This window comes from Barbus barbus (assembly GCF_936440315.1).
Source record: "Barbus barbus genome assembly, chromosome: 19".
NCBI classification, from domain to species: domain Eukaryota; kingdom Metazoa; phylum Chordata; class Actinopteri; order Cypriniformes; family Cyprinidae; genus Barbus; species Barbus barbus.
Window position 1 is genome coordinate 29,245,773 of NC_136747.1, and position 24,114 is coordinate 29,269,886.

The window sequence follows — 24,114 nt, forward strand, 5'->3', positions numbered from 1 at the left end:
TAATGTTTTTATATTAATTCTCTTCTGCTCACCAAACCTGCATTTATTTGATCCAAAATACAGCAGAAACAGTAAATATTGTAATTTAAAATAGTTTTCGAAGTGAATATATTTTAAGATGTAATTTATTTCTGTGATGTTCAGCTGTATTTCCAGCATCATTACTCCAGTCTTCAGTGTCCATCCTTCAGAAATTACTCTAATATACTGATATCCTGCTCAAGAAACATTTATTATTATTATTATTATAATGCTGAAAACAGAGTAGAATTTTCCAGGTTTCTTTGATGAATAGAAAGTTCAGAAGAACAGCATTTATCTGAAATAGAAATCTTTGGTAACATTATAAATGTCTTTATCATCACTTTTGATCAGTTTAAAGTATCCTTAAAGTACTAATTTCTATCATTTCTTTCCCTAAATATAAAAATAATACTAACTCCAGCATTTGACCGGTATAGTGTATAATGTTATGAAAGCTTTTTATTTTAGATAAATGCTGATCTGTGAATCCTGAACAAACTGTACTCAACTGTTTTAAATATTGAATAAATAATAATCAGAAATGTTTGTTGAGCAGTAAATCAGTATATTATAATGATTTCTGAAGATCATGTGACGCTGAAGACTGGAGTAATGATGCTGGAAATACAGCTTCGATCACAGAAATAAATTACAGTTTAACACATTCACATAAAAAACGTTTAAATAGTAAAATATTCCACAATATTGCTAGTTTTGCTGTATTTTGGATCAAATAAATGCAGGTTTGGGGAGCAGAAAATAATTATTTAAAAAATCTTACTGCTATGATATACAATCTTAGTGTATATTAAAATAATGTAAAAGTTTTAGTGTCTTATTGGCAGTCTTGGTATTGAGGAAACCTAATGATCTTGATTGTGATTAAACTGCGTGGGGGCCCTGAACACCTGGTGACAGCACTGATGTTACAGGGTTCCCAGGTCATGGAATTTCTGGAATATCGTAGAATTTTAAAAGGTTTATTCCAGACATTGAAAGTCAGGGAATTTTTTATTTTTTTTTGTCCAAGTCATGGAATATCAGGGATTTTTGTTTGTCGACTCCATTCAGTAGGCTACCCGTGCGCTGTCTTCTGTGTAAACACTGCAACATTTCTCTCTGCGTCTTTCTCGCGCCTGAATGGGCAAATGCATACAAAAGTATAAAAATACCCGTCTTGGCAAGCTTTAAGTAAGGAATAATTGACGACGGGCCGTTGAATTATTAGAAAAATAATGCACACCCGAGGTGGTGATGCGAAGCGGAGTGGCCGTTACACCTCGGGTGTGCATTATTTTTCTAATAATTCAACGGTCCGGAGTCAATTATTCCGCTTATACTACGGTTGCCACACCTCAAGACATCGATCAGATGATATATTTCAAGGGATTCGTCCGGTTTTTCTACTTAAATCGCTATTGTGAGTAGGATTATTTCTTCCGCATCTCATCCAACGACTCTTTTGCTAGTTCCAAAACGTCATTTTAAAGCTGGCAATGGAGGCTTGAGCCGTTGATAGCAGACTAATGCAGTTAATAATGAAGTTATTAGAAAGAGAGCAAGAGAGACAGAGACACAGAGAAAGAGAAACAGAGAGAGAGAGAGAGAGAGAGAGAGAGAGAGAGCTTGTATGAATTAGGCTACCTCTGTGTGTCCCTCAACAGTGTTCTGAAGCACCGTCTCTAAACTGTAAGTCTGCTTTAAGATGCAGCGCTGTTATTACCTCGCTAGTGAGAAATGTCTGTCATGTTGTTGTTTTTGTTAGTCCTGTGTGCTGTATAGGTAACGTTAGCACTACTGTATGCTAATTTCCGTTATTACAGTTAACTATGCGAAGTGATATGGAACTGTAATGCGGTCAAGAAAGCTGCCTGGAACTACGTTCGCCGTGCGTTTCCCTGAAAATAATTGCACACCTCAGAACGTTCGTCAGCCAATCAGATTCAAGCATTCAACGGCCCCGTAGTATAACAATGATTAATCTATATTTAATCTTTACAGTGGAGTACATGCACCCGTTCGACCGGCCATTTTTTTGTTTCATTTAAAGCAGGGGTGTCCAAACTACGGCCCGCAGGCCATCTGCGGCCCGCTATCACTCCTGTGGCGGCCCGCGAGGGATTTAAAAAAAAAATGATAAGAATCTGCAGAGGTGGGCAAACTTTAAAGTCCAATAGATGACGCTGTAGCCTGTAGTGCAGTATATAACCCTTGATTTACACCGTCCCACCCTCCGATGTGGCCACCGGAGCTGATCGCACCCGCTCCAGTCGATCCGCGGCACGTTTCAGAAGCGGCTCTCCGCACGGCTTCACTAAAGAGAGGCGCCTAGTCTATTTTTGACGGACGCCGCCGCGTTCAAGCCGCACAGCAAATACAAAATAAAAAGTCAAAATAGCTATATGCACTACAAAACTGGCACAATAGTAAGTTACATGTTTTAAAAATGTGAAAGTGTTCATTTGTTGTGAAAAATGCCTTGTATTGGAACTGTTTTAAAAATGCTTAAAAGACTATCCAGTATCAGAGCAAATGGCAGTGTTATCCCGTTATCCTCCTGCTCAGGGTGCTGTAATTGTGTGGGAAAAACATGGAAATAATTTGTCGTTTTATCTTGCAAAGATATGATTTCTTCTTCTGTTTCCCACACACGTTTTTATGAAAATGGATATAGGCTACTGTTTTTTTCTGGATTACAAATCGCGTTTTTTCATCTGAAACGTGCTGCGATTTCCAAGGTGACTTATATAAAGCAATCAAGGTCAAGCGCAAAGCGCGCTCATCAGGATTGGTGATGAATGAGAAAAGGCAAGTGAGTTTAAATTGTGCATATTCCAGCAACCACGTCCTGGGCTATTTTTTTCAGTGCCATTTTATTCCCTTCCTGCTCATCAACTGGCAATCACTTAAGTCAAATGCAGTCAGCAGGCTGTACCGGTTAACTAAGGCAAATATGCTAGAAAATGTACATTTTTAGGAGCTTTGGCTACAAAATGACCACTTCCACGACCGAGTTAAAAAAGTGCATTTAAAGGGTAAAAGCAAAAAAAGTGCTCAGCACAACAGCGGCCTGTTTTTCCGTTCATTATAGGTCATGGAAATTCAGCGTTTTAGTCAGGGAAAGTCAGGGAAAAGTCAGGGAATTTGACGTTTGGCTTAGAGTGGGAACCCTTTGGTTACATGTCAAATAACTTCAACACCAACACGAATCTGTCAACATACACCTGCAGCTAGAGGTGTGCCATATGCATCATGATAACATAGTAATTGTTGTCATGTGTGAGCTGATATTATGATGTCGCTTCACAAAAGCAAAGACGGTTTTCTTTTTTTTACTTTGTTTAGCCAGTGTAAATTAGTTTGTTCATGCAATACTAATTGTCTTATTTTGCTACTTGAAATGTTCTTGTCACAGCTACTAAAACAATTACTGTTGTTGAGCTAGTTTATTTCTTTCTGCTCCTGGATAAAAAAAAAAAAGAATTTGTAAAAAGTCACCACATTATAATTTTTATATCTATTTATGAATGACAAACATGGACTTATTCCTGTATAGTTTATTTCATGTGTAAGCACAGTGTGACGACTGTATCGAGAACAAGGTGAAATGTTATAACGTGTGTGTGTGTGTGTGTGAGAACAACGGTATGTTGTTCCATCCTACTGTCTGTATATTTTACCAGGATATATCCTAATAAATGACTTTGTCTTCTTTAAAAGTGGTAAGAATCTTTCCTTTGATCACCAATGGTTGCTCGTAAGCTTCCTGTCTTATAATACCTTAAACTACGGCCCGGTTTCACAGACAGGGCTTAAACTAAGCCAGGATTAGGCCATAGTTCAATTAGGACACTTAAGTAATTTTTGTAAACGTACTTAGAAAAAAAACATTACTGTTGTACACCTTGAGGCCAAACAAAGGCACTGATATATTTTAAGATCAGTCAGAGCAAGTTTCTTTCAGCTGAAATACCTCAGACTTAGATTTTAGTCCAGGACTAATCTTAAGCCTGATCTATGAGACCAGGGGCCCATTTCAGAAAGGAGGTTAAGTGAAAACTCTGAGTATGTTAACCCCGAAATCAGGGAAACTCTGGGTTTTCCGTTTCAAAATGGGAGGTTTGTCAAACCCGGGAAAGCAGGGTAAGTCAAACCCATTTCTGAAAGAGAGGTAACTTATACTCAGTCACCATAGTAACTTACTCTGTGAACCTAACCTGGTCGGGAGCAGGTTTTCTTTGGTAAACCCAGAGTTTATGTCCGTCTCCTCCCCCTTTTTAAAATGTAGGCGACGTTTTAATACCTCATTCATTCATTCACACAGCAAAATAGCTTTTTTTAACAAGTATTTTTGTCTTATTTCAAGTACAAACGTTAAAAAAATCTTAAAATGCATTTTCTATAGATGAAAAATGATCTAGATATTTAGTCTTGTTAAAATATAAAATTGTTCTCATAGGGTAAGAAAAAATAATCTTAATGCAAACGGAAACAAGAATAGGCTATTTTTAATTTCTTACCCCATTGCCAGATAATTTGGAAAATAAAATAAAAAATCACTTAAATATTTTTTTCCCTTCATGGAAACAAGACTAAATACCTTATAGCCTATTATTTATGTTATTATATAAAAAAATCTTTTACACCGTACTCATGTGCATATCTATTTGAGCGGTACCATTTTAAATGGTAGTTTTCTTTAAAACATCGGCGATGCAGAGCACATTATAAGTCCTGTATGCAGATTTTAAGGAAAGTGTGCATCGCTCTCACGCTCTTTCTGAGAATTTTTTCCTGCACAAATCTGTCAAAGAGGAGTATCACAGGACTGTAGGTCAGTGGTTTAGCAATGGGTTTAAATGAGGCTAATCTGATAAATGATGTTCACTTGATAACATCTTTCTGTGATGTCTGGAAGTAACCCGAAATAATCAGAATTTCCTTCAGGATTTCCAGTGTGGTTGGATGCATTGATGACAAGCATATCCCCTCCATCGCCCCTTCTGAAACTGATTACTGTATGAAATGGAAAGTGTGCATCCCTCTCGCACTCATTCTGATAATTTTTTCCTGCACAAATCCATCAAAGAGGGGTTTCACAGGACTGTAAATCAGTGGTGTAAAAATCGCTTTAAATGAGGCTAATCTGATAAATGACGTTCATCTTTCTGTGACCACTGGAAGTAACCCAATAATCCGGATTTACTTCAGGATTTCCAGTGTGGAAGCTTGGATGCACTGATGACAAGCATATCCCCACCATCACCCCTTCTGAAAATGAAACTGATTTCTTTATGGAATGGAAGGATGCCAGATGAAGGGTAGTACAAGCCATAACCACCACCACAGCTGGTAAATAAATAAATTATTATTACAATTTTTTTGGTCATCTTTATTTCGTAATACAAATTTGTTTTTTACTTTTGGATTTTAGAAATCTTCCAATACTCGACCATCTCCTCTTCATCTGTCAGTGGTGCTGGTGCAAGTTCTTCCTCTGCCTTCTTGCTGTCGACAAGTCAGTAGTTAATTGTATTACTCTAATTAAGAAATGTAACAGGTTGGATTAGAGAATATTTAATTATGTGAAAAGTGTTTTAGATTGTGGAAAAAGCTGCAGCGCATTGAAATAGACATTGAATGATATTTAATGTTAAATGTCTGTAAAGTCATTTAGCCCACACCCATGAACTTTTCATGTTTAAAGCTTTACCTTGATTGAATTGTTTTTATACTTCATTTTTAGCTGCTGCCACGTTCTTGTTTCTTTTTCTGTCTTTTTCCTATTTTTGTGGCCATGAGATACCATTAAAATAAATATTAGTTCAATAATTTACAGTTTTCAGCTCTGATATTATAACAGTTATTAAGTTATTAGTAGTAGCTTTTTATTTAATTTTTTCATTGATATGTTTATTATTGAAATGTTTTTGTTATATGCATGTGTCAATTTTATTTAATTTCTTTATTTTCTTAAAATGTGGGTAGATAGTATATAGAGTTGTAACTTTTTAGTTTTAGTTACTTTTTCTTATTTGTAAGTCGCTTTGGACAAAAGCGTCTGCTAAATGACAAAAGTAAAGTAAGTAAGTAAGTAAGTTATAGACCGTTATTAAGAATTAATGTTACACATTGACGGAAGTACACGCTGAAGTCTTTTTGGCGGGAGCTGTTGCCATGGTGAATCGTAATTTTGTTGCTCTGCTGATCATGACTTTTCATAGTCATGGTGCACGCGCTTAACGCAGAGTCAACCTACTCAGAGTTGAGTAAACTAACTCAGATCAGCTGTTCTGTAACCGAAAACTCAGTTTCCCATCTCAGAGTAAGTCAACTCAGAGTTCCAATTTAAACTCCGAGTTGGTTGAACCTCCTTATTGAAACGGGCCCCAGGGGAATGAAAAGAAGAAATAAAAAAAGAAAACATGTGCACTGTAATAGAAGTTAAACCTGAACACTTAAGCATTACATGTGCTAACATGAGACTGATCGTATGTAGAACCACGGTCTGTGTAGAATTAAATACAAAACCAGGTCAAAGAAACATCAACAACAAAAAACGGAATTCTTCATGTTTTTCTGATGCGAGACTTTTATTTTAAAAGACATGCGCAAATTGGATTGGATTGGATTGGATTCAATTTATTGTCATTGCACATGTAGGTACAAGGCAACGAAATGCAATAAAGAAGAAGAATACAGCACAACATGAGGAAAGAGAGGAGAAAAAAAATAGTCCTCACACTACGCTCCTGAACGAGAGTGCAGTGTGAGAACAGACAAAAACCTCAGCATAGAGCACAGTCAAGACAGGAACATAACTTGCATAGTAATCCAGTTCAGACGAACAGCCATCCGGCCTGCAGCCATTACAGCGCGAACACAGACCCGTTATCAAACTGACGGGATGAAGCGACGAAGGCGTGGGATGGGGGTAGGGAGGTGTATGAGTGTGTGTATGTATAAGTTCGTGTGAGTTCGTATGCCTTGAAATCCGTTTCGCCAGCACTCCAAACCAGTTGTCTCAGTTCGCAGGTTGTGGTGCGACATAGCAATTGCCATGGAAACGACCTTGGCCAGAGCCCAAGCGCCCGACAATAACAAGGTGTTTGATGGGGGAGGGAAGAAAGAGCGTCTCCCTGCAGTATTCACAGGAGAGTTGATACCAGAGCGGCCTTGCCAAGCTGCTCTGTTTTGGGAAGCCGGAAAGAGATAAGATTGTTTTGTCTTTGGGCGAACAGCTGTCTTCTGGTTTCACAGCTATTCTCTTTGTCCATTCTGATCTCCTTGTCCATCAATTTTCCTTTCCAAAGCCGAGAGCTTAGCCGTGATCGAATCCATATTGCGGTTAATCGTCTCTGTTTCAGATCCGACCGCTCTGCCAACAGCCTCAATCATGACGGGCAGCCTTGAGAGGTTTTGGATAGCCAATCCCGTCTCCTTAATTTTCCGATAGTTTAGGGCAACACCTAATCCAAACAGCAGAAACCCAGTTATCATGGTTCCGAATAAGAAGATGTCTTCAATGTCCTCCACGGAGAGAGCCGCCAGACACACGACCCGCCATCTCTCCCATGCATCCATCGTGTAGCCAGCAGCAAACGTCCCAGCAGGACATTCCGGTTCTCCAGATCCCGAACTTCTAGTCGAGAAGATGGTGTCAATTGCGTTAAGAGACCAGTTGATCAGATCCATAATTTCGGTTTTGTAAAATAGTGCAGCGAGAGTCTCTTAAGAAGGACAAGACAATACGAGAGAGCAAGCAGGGAAGTTCAGGATAGGGAGGGTAGAAAAGAAAAACACGCTGTCCAGATTCAGTATCTGCAGTCAGATGAGATGTTGACAGGCTTAATAATGTCAGTGTCATTCTTCTATCGATATTTTCGTAACTTATTAAATAATAGTCTCTCACCTCAGAAAAGCGAACTATCCTGTCCTATCAGATGTGTTGTGTTCTGTATATATACTATAGAAAACGCATGAACAAATACATTTCAAAATAAATACATAAATTAAATCAAAATAAATGAAAGAATAAAAAATTTAAACAAATGAAAAGGTAATACAAAATAAATTCAGGATTAAATTTTATTACAAATTATCTATATTTGTTTTGATTGAGTCATTTATTTCCCCGTTAGTACATTTATTTATTTATTTATCTATATATTTGTTTTTATTTCTGCAGGGTTGGTCCTCCACACAGAAACTATATGAGTTTGCAACGCGTGAAATAAAAGTACAGTACCGATAAATCACATAACTGGTACTGTGTGATTTCTGAACGATTGAGACCATAAAATCATTCAGACAACTGTATTACTGCCATAGGTATATGTCTAGAGCTACAACTGTCATTTCTAAATAATACAGTTTAATTACAATTTATTTACTTTATTTTAGTAAAGTTCTATTTTGAGCCCTATGGTAGGTGTTTTTTTTATACTTCCATAATATTTGAGGGAGGTGGCACAACAATACAATCCTGCTTAGGGCACCCATTGGCCAGCAGCGGCCCTGCCAAGATTTATGCTTTCGCTTTGAATAGAAATCTTATACAGTACAGTTTTATAGTACCCAAAACCCATTAAAAGTCTTGTCTAATACTGTATTAATAGTGTTCTATTGCCCAAGAGGTTGACTGAGTAAAGCCAGAGAAGAGCAGAAGCAGAAGTGATGATAAAAAGGAGCAGAGTTTACTAAAATAATCTTAATTATATGTTTCAATGCTCAGACCTTATCTGACCAGCACAAATCCAACAAGTATTATACCACAATCAATAGCAATGTAAAATTACCGCTTTAAACATTGTCCCGAGAAACCTGGAGACATTCTCTTATTGCTCACTCATGAACACGCATCCCTCGAAACCACAATCATAAGAATAAACAATGAAAACATAATATAAATAATAATAATAATAATAAATTTTATTTGTAACGCACTTTATATTCACACAGAATCCCAAAGTGCTACAGATTAAAACAAGAAGAAAACATTAAAATAAAAATGTTATTTAACAAACAAAAAAATTCATTTAAAAGCTTTACTAAAAAGGTAAGTTTTGAGACCACTTTTAAAAACATCGACAGGTTGTGGAGTCCGCAAATGATCAGGAAGGGCATTCCACAAACTCGGAGCAGCTGAGCAGAAAGCCCGATCTCCCATAGTGCGAAGCTTAGTCCTGGGAGTTTTTAATAGATATGCTGAAGCAGAGTGGAGTGTACGTTTGGAAGATTGTGGAGTAAGGAGTTCCTTAAGATAAGATGGGGCATCGCCATGGATGCACTGATGAGTAAGGAGAGAGACCTTATAAACAATCCTGAATGAAACTGGAAGCCAGTGTAGTGATTTAAGAATTGGTGTGATATGATCGTATTTCCGTACCCTCATCAGGATCCTGGCAGCACTATTTTGGATGTATTGCAATTTCTGTAGGCTTTTGCCAGGGATCCCGATGAGGAGCGCATTACAGTAGTCTAGCCTGGAGGAAACAAAAGCATGGACAAGCTTTTCCGCATCTGCTAGAGTGAGCATAGGACGAAGTCTAGCAATATTCCTAAGATAGAAAAAGGAAGTCTTGCACAGTTGTTTAACATGAGACTCAAAAGTAAGATGAGAGTCCATTTTAACACCCAAATTAATAACTGATGTTGAGAGTGAAATATTTTGGCCAGAAAAAGTAATACTTGAAATTTCAGATGTCTGGATCTGGTGAGGAGTACCTACTAGAATGGCTTCAGTTTTTGAGCCATTCAACTGCAGGAAATTTTGACTCATCCAGGCCTCAACCTCCTCCAAGCAAATAGCCATGATGGAAGATGACAGGGCAGCAGAAGAGGATGAGTTGATCTTAAGATAAAGTTGAGTGTCATCAGCATAACAATGAAATGATATTCCATGCCGGCTGATGACATGACCGAGAGGGAGCATATATAATATAAACAAAATCGGGCCAAGTACTGAGCCTTGAGGGACCCCACAGGAGACATTATATGTCTCGGATTTAGCCTCTCCCAAGGCAACATATTCCATTCTCCCAGTAAGGTAAGATGAAAACCAGCTATAGACATAGTCAGAGAGACTGATGGTGTGACGTAAACGGTACAAAAGAATGTTGTGGTCCACAGTGTCGAAAGCTGCAGTCAAATCCAAAAGGATGAGAAGAGATGGTGAACCAACGTCTGCTGCCATCAGCAGATCGTTTGTGACCCTCACCAGAGCTGTTTCGGTACTGTGGCCAGAGCGGAAACCAGACTGGAATTTCTCAAACAAATTATTTTGTTTTAAATGGGTCTGAAGTTGTGCAGCAACTATTTTTTCCAACACTTTAGAAAGGAATGGAAGGTTAGAGATGGGCCTGTAGTTGGCAAAAACGTCTGGATCTAAAGTTGGTTTTTTGAGACGTGGACTGATAACAGCAGTTTTTAATTCAGGTGGTACATAACCAGTCTGGAGGGAGTTATTTAGGATCTTAGTAATCAGAGGACTTATGGCACAAAGGTTAGACTTCACCAAGGCTGTACACAGCAAAATCCCCAGAGTTAAATCAGCTCTGCTCAGAGTACATATTGTCCCAATCTACAGAGTGTTAAAGTAACACTGAAGTAGAGTTACCACTGTTGAGGATTATGAGATAAATTTTCATGTCTAAAAGGCAGAGCAGTAGTTGTTCATCTTCAACATTGTTAACAACGGGTTTTCTTTTCTAATGCTCACTCATCACTTAATGAATCGCTTAATTATCCCATTAACTTTAACTCTGCTTCAGTGTTACTTTAACACTCTGTAGATTGGGACAATATGTACTAGTGTTGGGTTCGAGTCCACCTTTGTCGAGTCCGAGTCGAGACCAAGTCCGTAACCTATTGAGTCCGAGTCCGAGTTCGAGTCCAAAAGGTGCCGAGTTGGACTCAAGTCCGAGTCCTTAATGTTCGAGTCCGAGTCGAGTCCGGTCGAGTTCATGGTAAATTATTGTGTTTGTGGAGGTTGCACAAACAGATGTACAGGACATCGAGTTCACAGGTTTCCTAACAAGAAATAGGACGGTATCTTCCGGGCCTCTGTGCGTTTGTGCAGCTGAAGAGACTGGACTTCACTAATGCATCTGCTTCAAACACCGCGGTGGTGTGTAACTTAATGATCACTTTACACCGGAGGATTATCATCCAGGCGATATGAGTTTCACATGAGATGCTGAAGCAAGAACTTAGTGAGACTCGGTGTGGTTCCTTCGGTGCACACAGCACCTTCATCGGGTCCCGGTCAGCCTGTGTTCGGCTTAATGTGTTTTTAAATGGGTCGTAGTATACTTTTGGTAGTATATATTTATATTTATTCATTTAGCTGACGCTTTTATCCAAAGCGACTTACTATTGCTATATATGTCAGAGGTCGCACGCCTCTGGAGCAACTAGGGGTTAAGTGTCTTGCTCAGGGACACATTGGTGTCTCACAGTGGATTCGAACCCGGGTCTCTCACACCAAAGGCATGTGTCTTATCCATATGTTATATATATATAACAGTTGAAATGTTGTGTTTTGAGTTGGATATTAACAGTGCTATGAAATATTTATGATTTAGTGCTGTATAAATAAAACTGAATTGAATTAACCATAAATGCAAAAACTATCTTCTAATGACTGACACAACACATGCAGGTAAGAGCTGCTCAGAACACCACAGGCCCAGCGGGCAACTCGTCTGTATGCTGTCAATATTGATTGTGTTATACCAATGGCATCAAAAAGTGTTACTTATAGGTAGTCATGGCCTAAATAGGAGTTAACTTGTATAATAATAATTTCATATAGGCTATCTGTAGCACATATGGGTTCAGACAGCAAGCCTCAAAGCCTGGGTGTAGAGTCAGACACTGCACATCAAGTGTGGGGGTCACATTCTGTCCACTAAGACCCAGTATGTAATGTATCTAACTCCCGGCAGCACTGACTTTCCTCAGCTGTGAACATGGCCACACATTTCCCACACAAGCACCTATGAATCAAAAATGTGTTTATCTCTCTTTCCTGCGGTGATAAGAAACCACTATCACGTAATGTTAGTGTGGGATATTAACGAGTGTGACACGGCTGATCAACGCTTATTAGTTTCTATTACTGGTAGTATCAATACTAGCATTGCTATTGCCTGATTACATTAGCTAACGTGTGTATATCTGTAAGCTAACACTGATCTCTCACCAAACACCTGCCCTGTTCTCCTCACATCAACTCAATTTGTCTTCTCTGACCGTTGTTCTGTCTAATCCTGGCCTGTCCTGTTCTCTTGGCTGCATAGCAGGCGCATAATTTTATCTGTGGTCCGTCATACGAGTGTAAATACACATTTAACCTTTCCTCAGCGTCCGAACTGTCATTGCGATCCATCGTTTTCCTGTGGTTTAAATGGACCGCTCTCCCTTTTGATGCGTCACTTCCGGTTTTGGCGCGTTTCAAATGCGGATGTAAAATTCTCTCACAAAAACGACTCCAGAAGCCTTAATAGCATACTTTAAAGTATATTTTAAAGAAAACCTAGTTCCTACAGTATTTTTCTATACATCGACTCACTGGAGTCTCTAACCTGCAATATGCCCTTTAATGATTCATTCAAGAACGAAGCAAGTGCCTGACTTTACGAATGGATCATTGACCCGATTCCTTCAAAAACACTGAATCATTCAATAACGAAATGTTATGTTGCTCAGATCAGATGCACAACTGTTCTGGTCTTTCTGGCACTCTTGAATTAATGAATAAAAACAGCAAAATGAGTCATCAATATTTTGTGTCTAAAATGTAAGTCCCTTTAACTACTCGTTTATTTAACTCTTGTATAAAATCAGAATAATTTATGTTTTGCAAAATTTGCAGTTCGCCGAGTGCTTCTTTTTACTGGATGCCTTGCAAATAAATTCCTTGTGATTTTCATAAGAAAAAAAATTATTGCTGACTTCGATGACATGGTCTGCTGCTGTGTGCAGATGTGAGGCGCCAAATTCGGAGATTTACATTTTGCGCCTATGTCTAATGTTACTGCTGCCTGCTGGTGTGGTGCCGAGAAGGCAAGTAACATTGTCTATTTATTTTTTTTCTTGTTACACATAATGCGGACTCGACTGTACTCGGCAAAATTCCCGAGTCCAAAATGTCAGAGTCCGTGACAAGTCCGAGTACAAATTCATCCGAGTACGTGACAAGTCCGAGTTCATTCATAATTGCACTCGAGTCCGGACTCGAGTCCGAGTCCGAGTACCCCAACTCTAATATGTACTCTGAGCAGAGTTGATTTAACTCTGGGGATTTTGCGGTGTAGGAAAAGGGTCCAGGCCACAGGTTGATGGTTTCATTTTTCTGATTTTGTCCTCAACCTCTCGCTGTGAGATGTCAGAAAAACAGCAGAGAGGCTGGGGAGTCTCATGCTGCAAATCGGCAGTCAAAACAGGCAAATCCGAGGAGCCAGACAGAGAAGAACGAATGGTATCTACTTTTTTTCTAAAAAAAATTATAAAGCTATCACAACTCTCTTTTGTACCCAGCTGGCATTTTAACGTAGAGTCAGCGTTGAATCAACGTCAGGTGTCAGTGTTGGATAACCGTTGGATTTTGTTTAGATTTTGCAAATCTAATCAACGTTGAAATAGCAACGTCATTCCAACGTCACGTTTCTCAACATAGGTGAATTTGCCAACATTGAATCAATATTGATTTTAGTTTAGATTTTGCAAATCCAATCAACGTTGAAATAGCAACGTCATTCCAACGTCACGTTTCTCAACATAGGTGAATTTGCCAACATTGATTTTAGTTTAGATTTTGCAAATCCAATCAACGTTAAAATTTCAATGTCACTAAAGTCCTGCTTTTTAACAGTTTATTTTGTTAAACTGTTTTCACTAAAGTATTGATGTTTTCAACAGCAAGAACAAACACCTTGAAATGGATACATAAACACTAAGTCTGTGGACACGCAGAGTCAGGTAGGACGAAGCCAATTGGTAAAAGCAAGACCAGGAAGAAGATTAATAAAGACATTTCACTGATGATGAAAGAAACATGCTTTATTACGGCAAGTGTGCCAACATTTCACTCAAACACGTGTCGAACTAGAAGAACGGCCCAAACATTGGGCCACATTGAACACGGCTGGTTAGCTTTCATTTCTTTCTGCCACCGCCACCCATCCTCTCTGGTGCATATTTGAAATATTTGGCCATGTGTTCATTTATTTTTGTTGTTGATGTATCAAAAGAGCTGAACACCACGTCTGAGAAAAAAAAAAAAAAAAAAAAATCAGTATTAGCAAACGCTAACCTGTCAAATATTTTGCAAATATCAACTTGTAGCATTGCCAATGTTTCAACTATATAAATTAGTATTTATCAACATGCAAGGTCATTGATAATCATGTGCTTGGGTGAGCAACAAAAGGCAGTTGATAGTAACCAGTACTGCCGGTAGAGAAGTTAGTCTAGAGCCCAGAATGGAGTATTATATATAATATTACAGTATGCTCTGTAGAGTCCTCCAACTAAAATGATTTCTTATGAATTATTATTCTGCTTACTATATTCTATATTATTTAAAACATTTTTACAAAACTACTGTGTTAAAGCAAACTCACCACAGATGATCTTATAAAGACGGGTCTTCATAAAGGACACCTTCCCACTCCTTCCTCTGAGGCTCATTATAGCCATCATTTTATTTGTCATAGTTCTGCCATGGTAAAACATTTATATTAGAGTATTATATTGCAATCAAGATCATTATGAAAATGTAGCGCATGACAGTATATGACAGGGAACATCACTATGGGGTGTAACGGTTCACAAAATTCACGGTTCGGTTCAAAACGATAACACTTCACAGTTCGGTTAATAATATTGGTTACATATCGGTTTTCGATACAGCAAAAAGAAATGCCAGAGAAATGTCCTTGATTTTTTTTTCATTCTTTTTTTATTAAAACTAACATCATAAAGTATGATATTTTTTTTACTTTGAGCAATGATGGAGCTATAATTGACTCTTAGGAGCATGTAAAACAAAACAGCTCCTTGTAAAAAATGAAATGTAATTTTTTACTTATAAATGTTTATTTTAGTTCAGATTAGCATTTGAGGGCAGCAATGTTATTCATAATGTATAAATAAAACTGAAGTAACGTTACTTGAAAGCATTGTAGCCTACTATTCCTGCCAAACTTCCAAAGTTACTGTTAGTTTTACTACAGTAAATCCATGGCACAATGTTTCTTCCTGGTTTCCACGTCAGCACTGTTTGATCCATTAATAACGAAGAAATGTGACTCTCACTAGATCTCGCAACGATGTTATTACTTCAGTGGCGAATTCAAATGAGAGTGGTTTCTTTACCTCTTAGCGCTGTGTAGTACAAGATCGGCTCGCGCTGCTTTGGTCCAAACTGATAAACGGTCCGTCACGAGTAGCTCAGTTTCGTTCCACTTACATTACGTTTGCCATTTGATGTTATGGTCGCGCCAGTGTCTCTTACATTATGAGCGAGCTCGCGACGCGCTTATTTGAAATAACTGTTCGGTTTGAAAATGCGTACCTAACACCGAACCGAAAGCCAACGGTTCAATACGAATACACGGACCGTTACACCCCAACTATAAACTAATGCAAAAACGGAACAAAGATACTTACGCAGCCATTGACTTCTTCACATGGTCTGCAGCATCAACCCCTCCTAACCTCTTCAGATGTTTACTCTAAAAAGGAACAACAAGAAATTAAAACCAGAAAAAGTGGTCAGTAGAGCCCAGACTTAAAGCAGGCACGAGGACAAGGTCACCAAGGTGAAAGGTATAGTTCACTTTGAAATAAAATTGTTATGTTTTAGCTTAACTCAAGGGCATCCCAGATGTAGGTGTCTTTGTTTCCGCAGTGGTTTCAATTTTTATATTTTTAGGTCCCATAGACCTGCATTATATGACTGACAGAGAAGAACGGTTTGACCTAAAAATATAAAAATTTAAACCACTGCGGAAACAAAGACACCTACATCTGGGATGCCCTTGAGGTAAGCTAAAACAAAATTTTATTTCAAAGTGAACTACAAGCCAATTGTCATAATGGAACTGCCAGCACTTTACAAATGTAACTTATTGCTTTTTTTATTTTTTTTATAGCACTTGTCCTGCTACATTACTACTACAGTGGTACATTAGCTGCTACTAGCATAACACACACACCTCAGAAGAGCATGAAGCCAAAGGCACTTCCTGCTGTAAAAACATTACCCGGATCAAAACATACTGTGCACGCTCTATAGGCCACTCTTTATAGGCCGCTCTTTGTCTTTTCTGTCTCTGCTGTTGTCTCTTCATCAAAATGTGAAATGCCCCATGAAGCTATACTTATTAGATCAGTTTGAGTGTTTGTCTTGCACCCAATCAGGGAGAGGCATAATATCTCTGTGAATCTTTCCATGTACATTAGAGTTGTGAAACCATGTTTCACTAGCCTGATACTCAGACCCCAATACCACCTGAGGGTTAAAACTTACCAGTTCTGCTCCCTCATTAATGTCCTCCAGGCGATTCTCTAAAGCTTTGAGCTCTTCTAAAGTGTTTGCAGGATTTAATTCATATGCTGTTCCAGCAGAGGTGGCAATGTGAATTCTATCCTTGATATCAACAAGGAGCTGAAGAACTCTCTTCTGAAATTCTAGTCAAAAAAGAAGCGACCAATTATTATTTTTATAATGTAGTGAGTACGCTCTACACAACAAAATCAGTTTTCATTTGCCCAATAAAGAAAAATGCACTGCAAAAACTCAATTTTACCAAGAATATTTGTGATATTTCTAGTCAAATGTCTAATTTCTATTCAAAATAAATCTATACACTTAAAATAAGACCCCTTAAAAGTAACTTGTATTTAATAGACAATTTTCACTTGAACACAAATTCACAAAATAAATAGGAGCAATTTTTTTGCTTGTAAAAAAAAAAAACATACATGTGTTACCATGTGCTCATGTGAAAAATCAGCAAAGTGTCATATTGAACTGTTGAGTCTGATTCAACTAAAACTTTGGGGACAGCTAGGGACACTGGAAGACTCCTAATTATTCGTCAGCAAAATTAAGAGAATAACTTTACTTTTTTCAGACATCGGGAAGTCTTCCCTCCTCAATTTGTTTGACCCTGAGGAACCCTCACGCCGTCTCTGAGAAAGGGATCTGGACAGACTCTCTTGGCCAGGCCTAGGGCTGAATGATCTGGTTTAAAAATAAATAGTAATAAATGGAAATTGCTACAGCAGGTTTTGCAAATGAAGTATAATTCTGAGTAGTGGGAATTATCATTTTGGGTCGCAATTTCTATTTACAAAAAAATAAAAATAATAATAATAATAATAATAATAATATGAACATGACATTTGTTGAGGTCTGTGCCAAACGTTTTCTTACATCTGGAAGATGTGTAGTTCAGACTGCTGCTTTACAGTGCTTTATTTATACTGTCAATATTGTACTTTTGATCATATTTAAATTAAATACCTCCGTCCATGAGTGGAAGACCCTGAGGAACCCCTACGCCGTCTCTGAGAAAGGGATCTGGACAGACTCTCTTGGCCAGGCCTAGGGCTGAATGATCTGGTTTAAAAATAAATAGAATTATACTTCGTTTGCAATACCTGCTGTAGCAATTTCCATTTATTACTAAGTAGTGAGAATTATTGTGTTGCAATTTTATTTTTACTGGATCAGTACATCAAACATTTTCTTACATTTGGAAGTGCTAAAGCACTCAATCAGTGCATCTGGTTTGTCCAGTTTAATTGTGATGTCCATACCAAATAAAATCTAATAATAACAGTGCTTTGTTTATACTGACAATATTGCACTTTTGATCATATTTAAATTAAATACCTTCGAACATTAGAAAGAGACTCAGAGGGACTGCTGCTACCACTGTGTGCCAAGGATTGAGGTCTTGAGGGGATGTCCATTTGGGTTCTTTCTGTGTTTTTAGACACTGGGAGTGGTTAATGCGTCAATAATTCAAAATTACTTTACACGTATTTGGTTAGTCAACATAAGAAACATTAACAGTTTAAATTAACATAAAAGACAATTGAAAATTATATTTTGTGGCATTCAATTCAAGTTGTAACCTTTCAGTTCTGGCATACTAAACTTCAAAATATTTCATCCAATCAAAGACAAAATTGGTTTCATACAACCACCTACCAAACTGTGCATCTGTCATTTTGGGAGGAGTTGGAAGAACAAAGTCATCTGTAATAAGTGACAGTCATTAAAAAACAAACCACTTAACTAGTACCTGTAGTGACTAATTGGCCCGATACTGACATAGCCACGGTGGTGATTCAAATGCTACAATGTGCTCTTGATGTGCATACCTTTTGTTAGCCGTTTCTTGGCTTGATTCTCATTACTTGTATTTGCAGGATGCAGGATGTGGCGTCTTTTCATTGTGTTCGTAGTTGTGCCATATTTACCAGACTGTGCATTGTTCATTTTGGGAGGAGTTGGAAGAACAAAGTCATCTGTAATAAATAGTCAACAGTCATAAAGTACTTTCAAAACTGTAGTGACTAATTGGTGGCGGTGATTAAAATGCTACAATGATGTGTTCTTAATGTGCATAACGTTTGTTATTCTTTTCTTGGCTTGATTCTCATTACTTGTATTTGCCAAATGTGGCTTCTTTTTGTTGTGTTAGTAGTTGTGCAATATTTACCGAATAGTGTGACTTTGAGTTTACAGTAAGAACCATTACATCGCTACTATGATTCATACTGAGCCCACCCCCATCTTCATATGACATGATTGTGTGACATGACCCACCACCAAGGTGTCACTGCCCCCTTTTGACCCCTTTTTCATTCCAACAAACACTTTTATTACAAACTCTAAAAATACAATGAAAGCAAAACAGATAAATTTGACCACCGCACACTAAAAAAAAAAATAACTTTACTGAATCTTTGTTCTGAGTGAACAACAATCAGAGGGAGCTACGGGCGAAACGTGTTAAAGATTCTGTAAATTTTTCAGCATGCGGTGGTTTATTTCACTGTTTTACTTACCTGCACCTGACGATCACACTTGCTGTGCACAAGGAGATCCTTTTGTTGGTTTACTCTAAAAATACAATGTTACAATGATGTAGCCCTTGGGGCCATGTAGACATTGCCTTCAGTGCATTGGTTCCTGTAAATTAACACCTACCTTCACAAGGAATAAATGTTCGAATCTTCTTGGTAGCCTTTTCACCTAAAATTAGTAATAAGCATTCTGTAAGACAATAGTCATCTTTCAAACAAATAGGCATACCTGTGTTGACTGTCTTAGTTTGAATTGACATTAATTGAATTAAAAAAAGGTTAGAAAACCCTACTCCAACCTCATTGTTGTGACAGAGGTATGAAAATAAATGTGAAAACCTATTTTTTTTATTACATACCTGTACTCTTTATCATAAGACCTGGAGAAGATTCTTTTTGACTGTCTACATTGACAGATGGTTCATCTTAAAGGAAAAAGTCAATAAATATTTGATAGACAATTACAAATGTAATATTCTGCAACACTGAAAAAAAACAAAAAAAAAAAAAAGTCTTACAAATGATCAAATTAGTAAAAGTGCACTAGGGTACATACCAATTTGGTAGTCGGGATACTTTTTTTTTTTTGGGCCTCCTCTTCGTCGGTAACTCCTCTTCTGAGCCACTCAATTCAGCAGTTGTAGTAAAATCATACTTCTCGCATTCATTCTTGTCATCTGAAAGTACATACAGCAATGGTAAAATGCATACAAATGAGTAAGTCTTAATATACAAAAGCAACTGGGCAAAAATGCAGGTTTGGCTATTATAAAATACTTGTTTAATTTCTATAAGCGGATATCATCTTGCATGCCAACAATAAACAGGCTATTGAATGACTTTATTGCATGATACGATTTTGTGAGGAAGGGGCATGCAGGACTAAATAAGCTTTTTGCTTCCTCTCAAATATATTTTGTTGTTTTTTTCTGGATGAGACCGTTTGTGTTGTGCTTCTGCTTTAGTTACTTTTAATTGTATAGCTATTTGTTGTTGTTTGAGATAAAACCAAAAAATAAGAGTCTCACCAAAATAAACAAGTAAAACTGACATTATAGCAGGCTAGAAATTACCAAACATACATAAGAGACAGATAGATACACTTAAATGTTCATGTAAAATAGAAAAAATGAGAAATGTCCATAGGTATGCGTTGACGATTTGAAATTTGCCTTATGTTCATATACTGTATGACATAAGTCTTTGCCTTACAAAACACATACCTGACTGAATCTTAATTTTTATTAACGGGAATTTTGTCCATGACTCTTCTGGCTCTTTGCAGGCCTTCAACGCTCTCGCAGCTCCTTGTGTAGGCCACAATACACCACCATTCTTAACCCAACATGATGGTATCACTTCCTCCATCTCCATGGTCTCCTCTCTCCACACCGCTCTGGTCCACATTGTTCTGGTCTATAGAAAAAACAAATGAGACAACTCCGAACAATGCTATCCAAAAGTTAAAGTGAATGACCATCATTTGTAACTAAAAACTTCTAACATTAAAAGATGAACAGCTATTAGTGGACTCTCATCTTCTTGTCACTTATCCTAGGCTGGTTAGTTCCTTTCACAGCCATGAAGCAATGGCATAAATACGTAGCCACTTTTGTATGGTAGACAAACTGCCTTGTGCTTCAGTTTTTTCTCCTCAATCAGCTCTCGTTTTTGGTTCTCTCTTTCATTACGCAGTACAGCAATGTTAATCAGTTTTGAATCGCATGGACTGGTGAAAAAACTGTCCAAAGTGTTGAGACTGTACACATCACACACACATGTCTTTTCCGGCCTTCTTTCCTTTACCAAGGCAAAGGCATGTCCCAAAAAAAAACAGGAGTCCTTCTTCTTAGTTGACACAAATGTCCCATGTGCTGCTGGTGAGATAGGAATTTTTGCATTGTCCATTTCTGCTATCCTCTTCGATAGTTGTGCAATTGGGTTTTTTGCATTTCTGACACACTTTTTTAGTTTTTGCAGGTGGTTTTCAAACTGAAAGGCAGAGATGTCATTCAAAGATGTTTCAAAGTGCCTTGCATCTTCAGACAAGTGGATCAGGGCATGGACATTATAGGATGGAAAGATTGGGCTGTAGAGCTTGGTAGATGTTCTATAAAAATATACTAAAAGCTCTTCAGCGTAGCCAATGGATGACATCCGTGTAATGCCATTGGAGTCCAACAGTATGGACATGGCAACTGACAGTGTCAAAAAGTGATGGTAAAAATTGTCTTGCAGAATGCCTTGGAGAACAACCGGTCCAGTATAGATTAAAAACTGCCTGAATTCCGTCGCTTTCCATCTGTCCAGATCAGTTAGACTTCGTGGCTGTCGGGCAAATTCTCTTGGCAGCTTTCCACTGAGGGACAAGAGTTTTGCTGAAATTTCTCCAATTTGACTTGAAGACAGCCTACACTGTCTAGGTCCCCGTTTTAGAAAGTTCAGCAATCGTCTGACAACCCCTAGGCAGACAACATGCATATAGTCTAGCACAAACGGTTGTATGCACTGCAAGCCTGCAGCGATCAGGGGTGAGCAACCAGTTTGGTGGATGGGATATGCCTGTTTAATGAAGTCATCTTCTGTTCTTGCATCAATCTTCTCCTGCGACTGGTAGTTGAATACAACTCTGTGACTTACATAATGTCCTTCAATGGTGCACCGCTCACAGCTGCTGTAGGCATTGTGGGACTTGATGCATTTTAGGAATGCTCTCGCTGGGGCATCACAAATAAAAGCATTCACTTTTACATTTAATGTTCCATTTTGGAACTCAACCCCATGTTGTTGGAGTGCCTTCAGTTCTGTTAAAAAACTAGACGTGTAATCAGTAACGCTGTTTGGCTTTGCAGTTCCACAAAATAATGCAACGATAAACGGCTCAAACTTTTTCACACTACAAAGAATAGGCCACATTTGTACATTGGATGATTTAAACAATGGCACACCATCTACACTGAAATTTAGCAGCAACTCATTTTCTGATGAAAAGAAATCGGGATACTGCGAGCACATTTTCAAAAGTCCCATCTCCACACCGAAGTAAAGGAATTTGCCACCACATAGATCCCTGACTTCTATTTCAGGTGGAGTTCCTAAAAGGGTTCTGGCATCTTTTGGCAGCCGGTGGCCATGTTTACGTAACACCAAGAGCAGCTCATCAACCGATGTGCGCGTTGCCTTATTTTTTACAGCCCATTTTGCCAAATCACTTCTTAGATCACTTGATTCCTCCTCAGACAAAGTTCCAATTTCTGAATCACTTTCACCATCACTGTCTGGCGGGTGATGATCATCTCGATACTCGTCTTCTCCTGTATCAGACTGCTCGTGTGTCTGCATGTCTGTTGGACTATCAGCAAAAGAGAGGCCAGGATTCTCATTCTCATTTGAGGGACCTGGATTCTCATCTGAATCACTAGACTCCACCAATGCCCGTAATTGTGCATTTTGTCGTCTCCATTTTTTGTGATACATCTGGGAGTGAAAATATAAAAACTAAATAATTTAAGCAAATGTTTTAAAGAAAATCATTCAATTTAAAAAAAATAAAAAAAACGTAAGATCAAGCTGTGCTCATTTTTTTAATAATATCTTCCACATCAACCTGTATTCAAATTTTACAAAAATGTAAATGATTTTAGTTTTATAACAGTTACTTTCAGATTCAGATTGATGGTTGGGTTAGGTATGGGACAACTCACCTTTGAAGGAGACTTTCAGGTCGTGTACTTCATAAAATATCTGTAAAGAGGAAGAAGAATGAAATCTCAACATTATTTTTGAAGTTTGTGTATGAAAAGTGTCTCAATGTGCCACGTTCAACTAACAGAGACATCCCTAACACCCTAGCACACAGAACAAACCGCCGGTTAAACTAGTCTGCCCGTACACACACACCGATGGTTTGGTTAAGGTTAAGCTAGCACACAACGGCGGTTCGCGGATAAACGTTAACGTCTGCCCGTACAACGGCGGTTCGCGGTCAAAGTAGTCTGCCCGCTCCGTACACACACACACACCGATGGTTGGTTAACGTTAAGCTAGCACACAACGGCGGTTCGCGGTTAAACGTTAACGTCTGCCCGTACAACGGCGGTTCGCGGTCAAAGTAACGTTAGTCTGCCCGCTCCATACACACACACACGCACCGCGTTAAGTTAGCACACAATTAACGGCGGTTCGCTTTAAAAGTTAACGTTAACGTTAGTCTGCCTGTACACAGAACGGCGGTTCGCAGTCAAACTAGTCTAAGTTACCCGCATACCCACACACAACGGCGCTTCGCGGTTAAATTAACCACTTCCCACATGCACGTGCAAACACACACACAGAACGGCGGTTAAACGTCTGCCCATAAACACAATACGTATTAATATGTGGGCCAGAGTCAGAAACTCTCAAAACGTATTAAGGAATTTTCTAGTTATGAAATGTGGCTTACCGTTTGAGCTGTTACCGCCAGATTCCGTTCAAAACGGTCCAGTGTCAGAGAATCTTCTAGCCTGAAGATGAAGACGCAGACCCACTTCACGCATGCGCAATTGTCTGGAACCGTCAGAGCCAATAGAATCCAGTTCTAGTCACCGCCTTTAATTGTGTGATGGACAACCGTCGTCCTCCAATCAAGTCCTTGTATTGCTCTCAGTAAAAAAGGGCTTTTTTTATGCTTTTATATTGTCAACAACAGTATGTGCCATATCTCATATAACAAAAATAATTCACATGCCTCAACAAGAAGAACATTAAAAAAAATAGATATACATTATAAAAATTCCATAGGATTACAATGCAATTTATATTTTAGGTCAGCACCATTCATTATATTTTATTTATATTATGTTAAAATGTTAAAGGAGCATTAATTACTTTAATTGCTTTACTATTTTTAGATTTTGACATCACATCTACATACATTTTAATTTCAAGCACCATAAAAAGAGAGCTTTACCTTGCATTTATGAATGTGAAATTTACATA

General features: G+C 38.2%; 2 protein-coding genes across 5 annotated transcripts in view; both read right to left on the bottom strand.

Annotated features, from left to right (window-relative positions):
- Positions 1 to 24,114, bottom strand: part of LOC306885634 (uncharacterized protein) — a 431,626-nt gene that overhangs the window by 120,078 nt on the left and 287,434 nt on the right. The gene's annotated exons all lie outside the window — the stretch shown is intronic.
- LOC306884891 (uncharacterized protein) lies at positions 14,066 to 23,684 on the bottom strand. 4 transcript variants are annotated; one of them, XM_079441129.1, is made up of 16 exons: positions 23,579 to 23,684; positions 22,839 to 22,878; positions 20,358 to 20,550; positions 19,691 to 19,811; positions 19,494 to 19,559; positions 19,259 to 19,303; positions 19,117 to 19,171; positions 18,427 to 18,573; positions 18,254 to 18,301; positions 17,933 to 18,023; positions 17,561 to 17,656; positions 17,160 to 17,278; positions 16,562 to 16,722; positions 15,700 to 15,764; positions 14,652 to 14,746; positions 14,066 to 14,294 (listed from the first exon to the last, which is right to left on the bottom strand). In XM_079441129.1, the coding sequence occupies exons 8-16, from the start codon at positions 18,542 to 18,544 to the stop codon at positions 14,185 to 14,187; spliced, it is 903 nt and encodes a 300-aa protein (XP_079297255.1). In that variant the 5' UTR covers positions 18,545 to 18,573; positions 19,117 to 19,171; positions 19,259 to 19,303; positions 19,494 to 19,559; positions 19,691 to 19,811; positions 20,358 to 20,550; positions 22,839 to 22,878; positions 23,579 to 23,684; the 3' UTR covers positions 14,066 to 14,184. The 4 variants fall into 4 exon arrangements, with proteins under 4 accessions (XP_079297255.1, XP_079297253.1, XP_079297252.1 ...); XM_079441127.1 differs by having other exon boundaries at positions 17,933 to 18,038; XM_079441126.1 differs by lacking the exon at positions 19,117 to 19,171.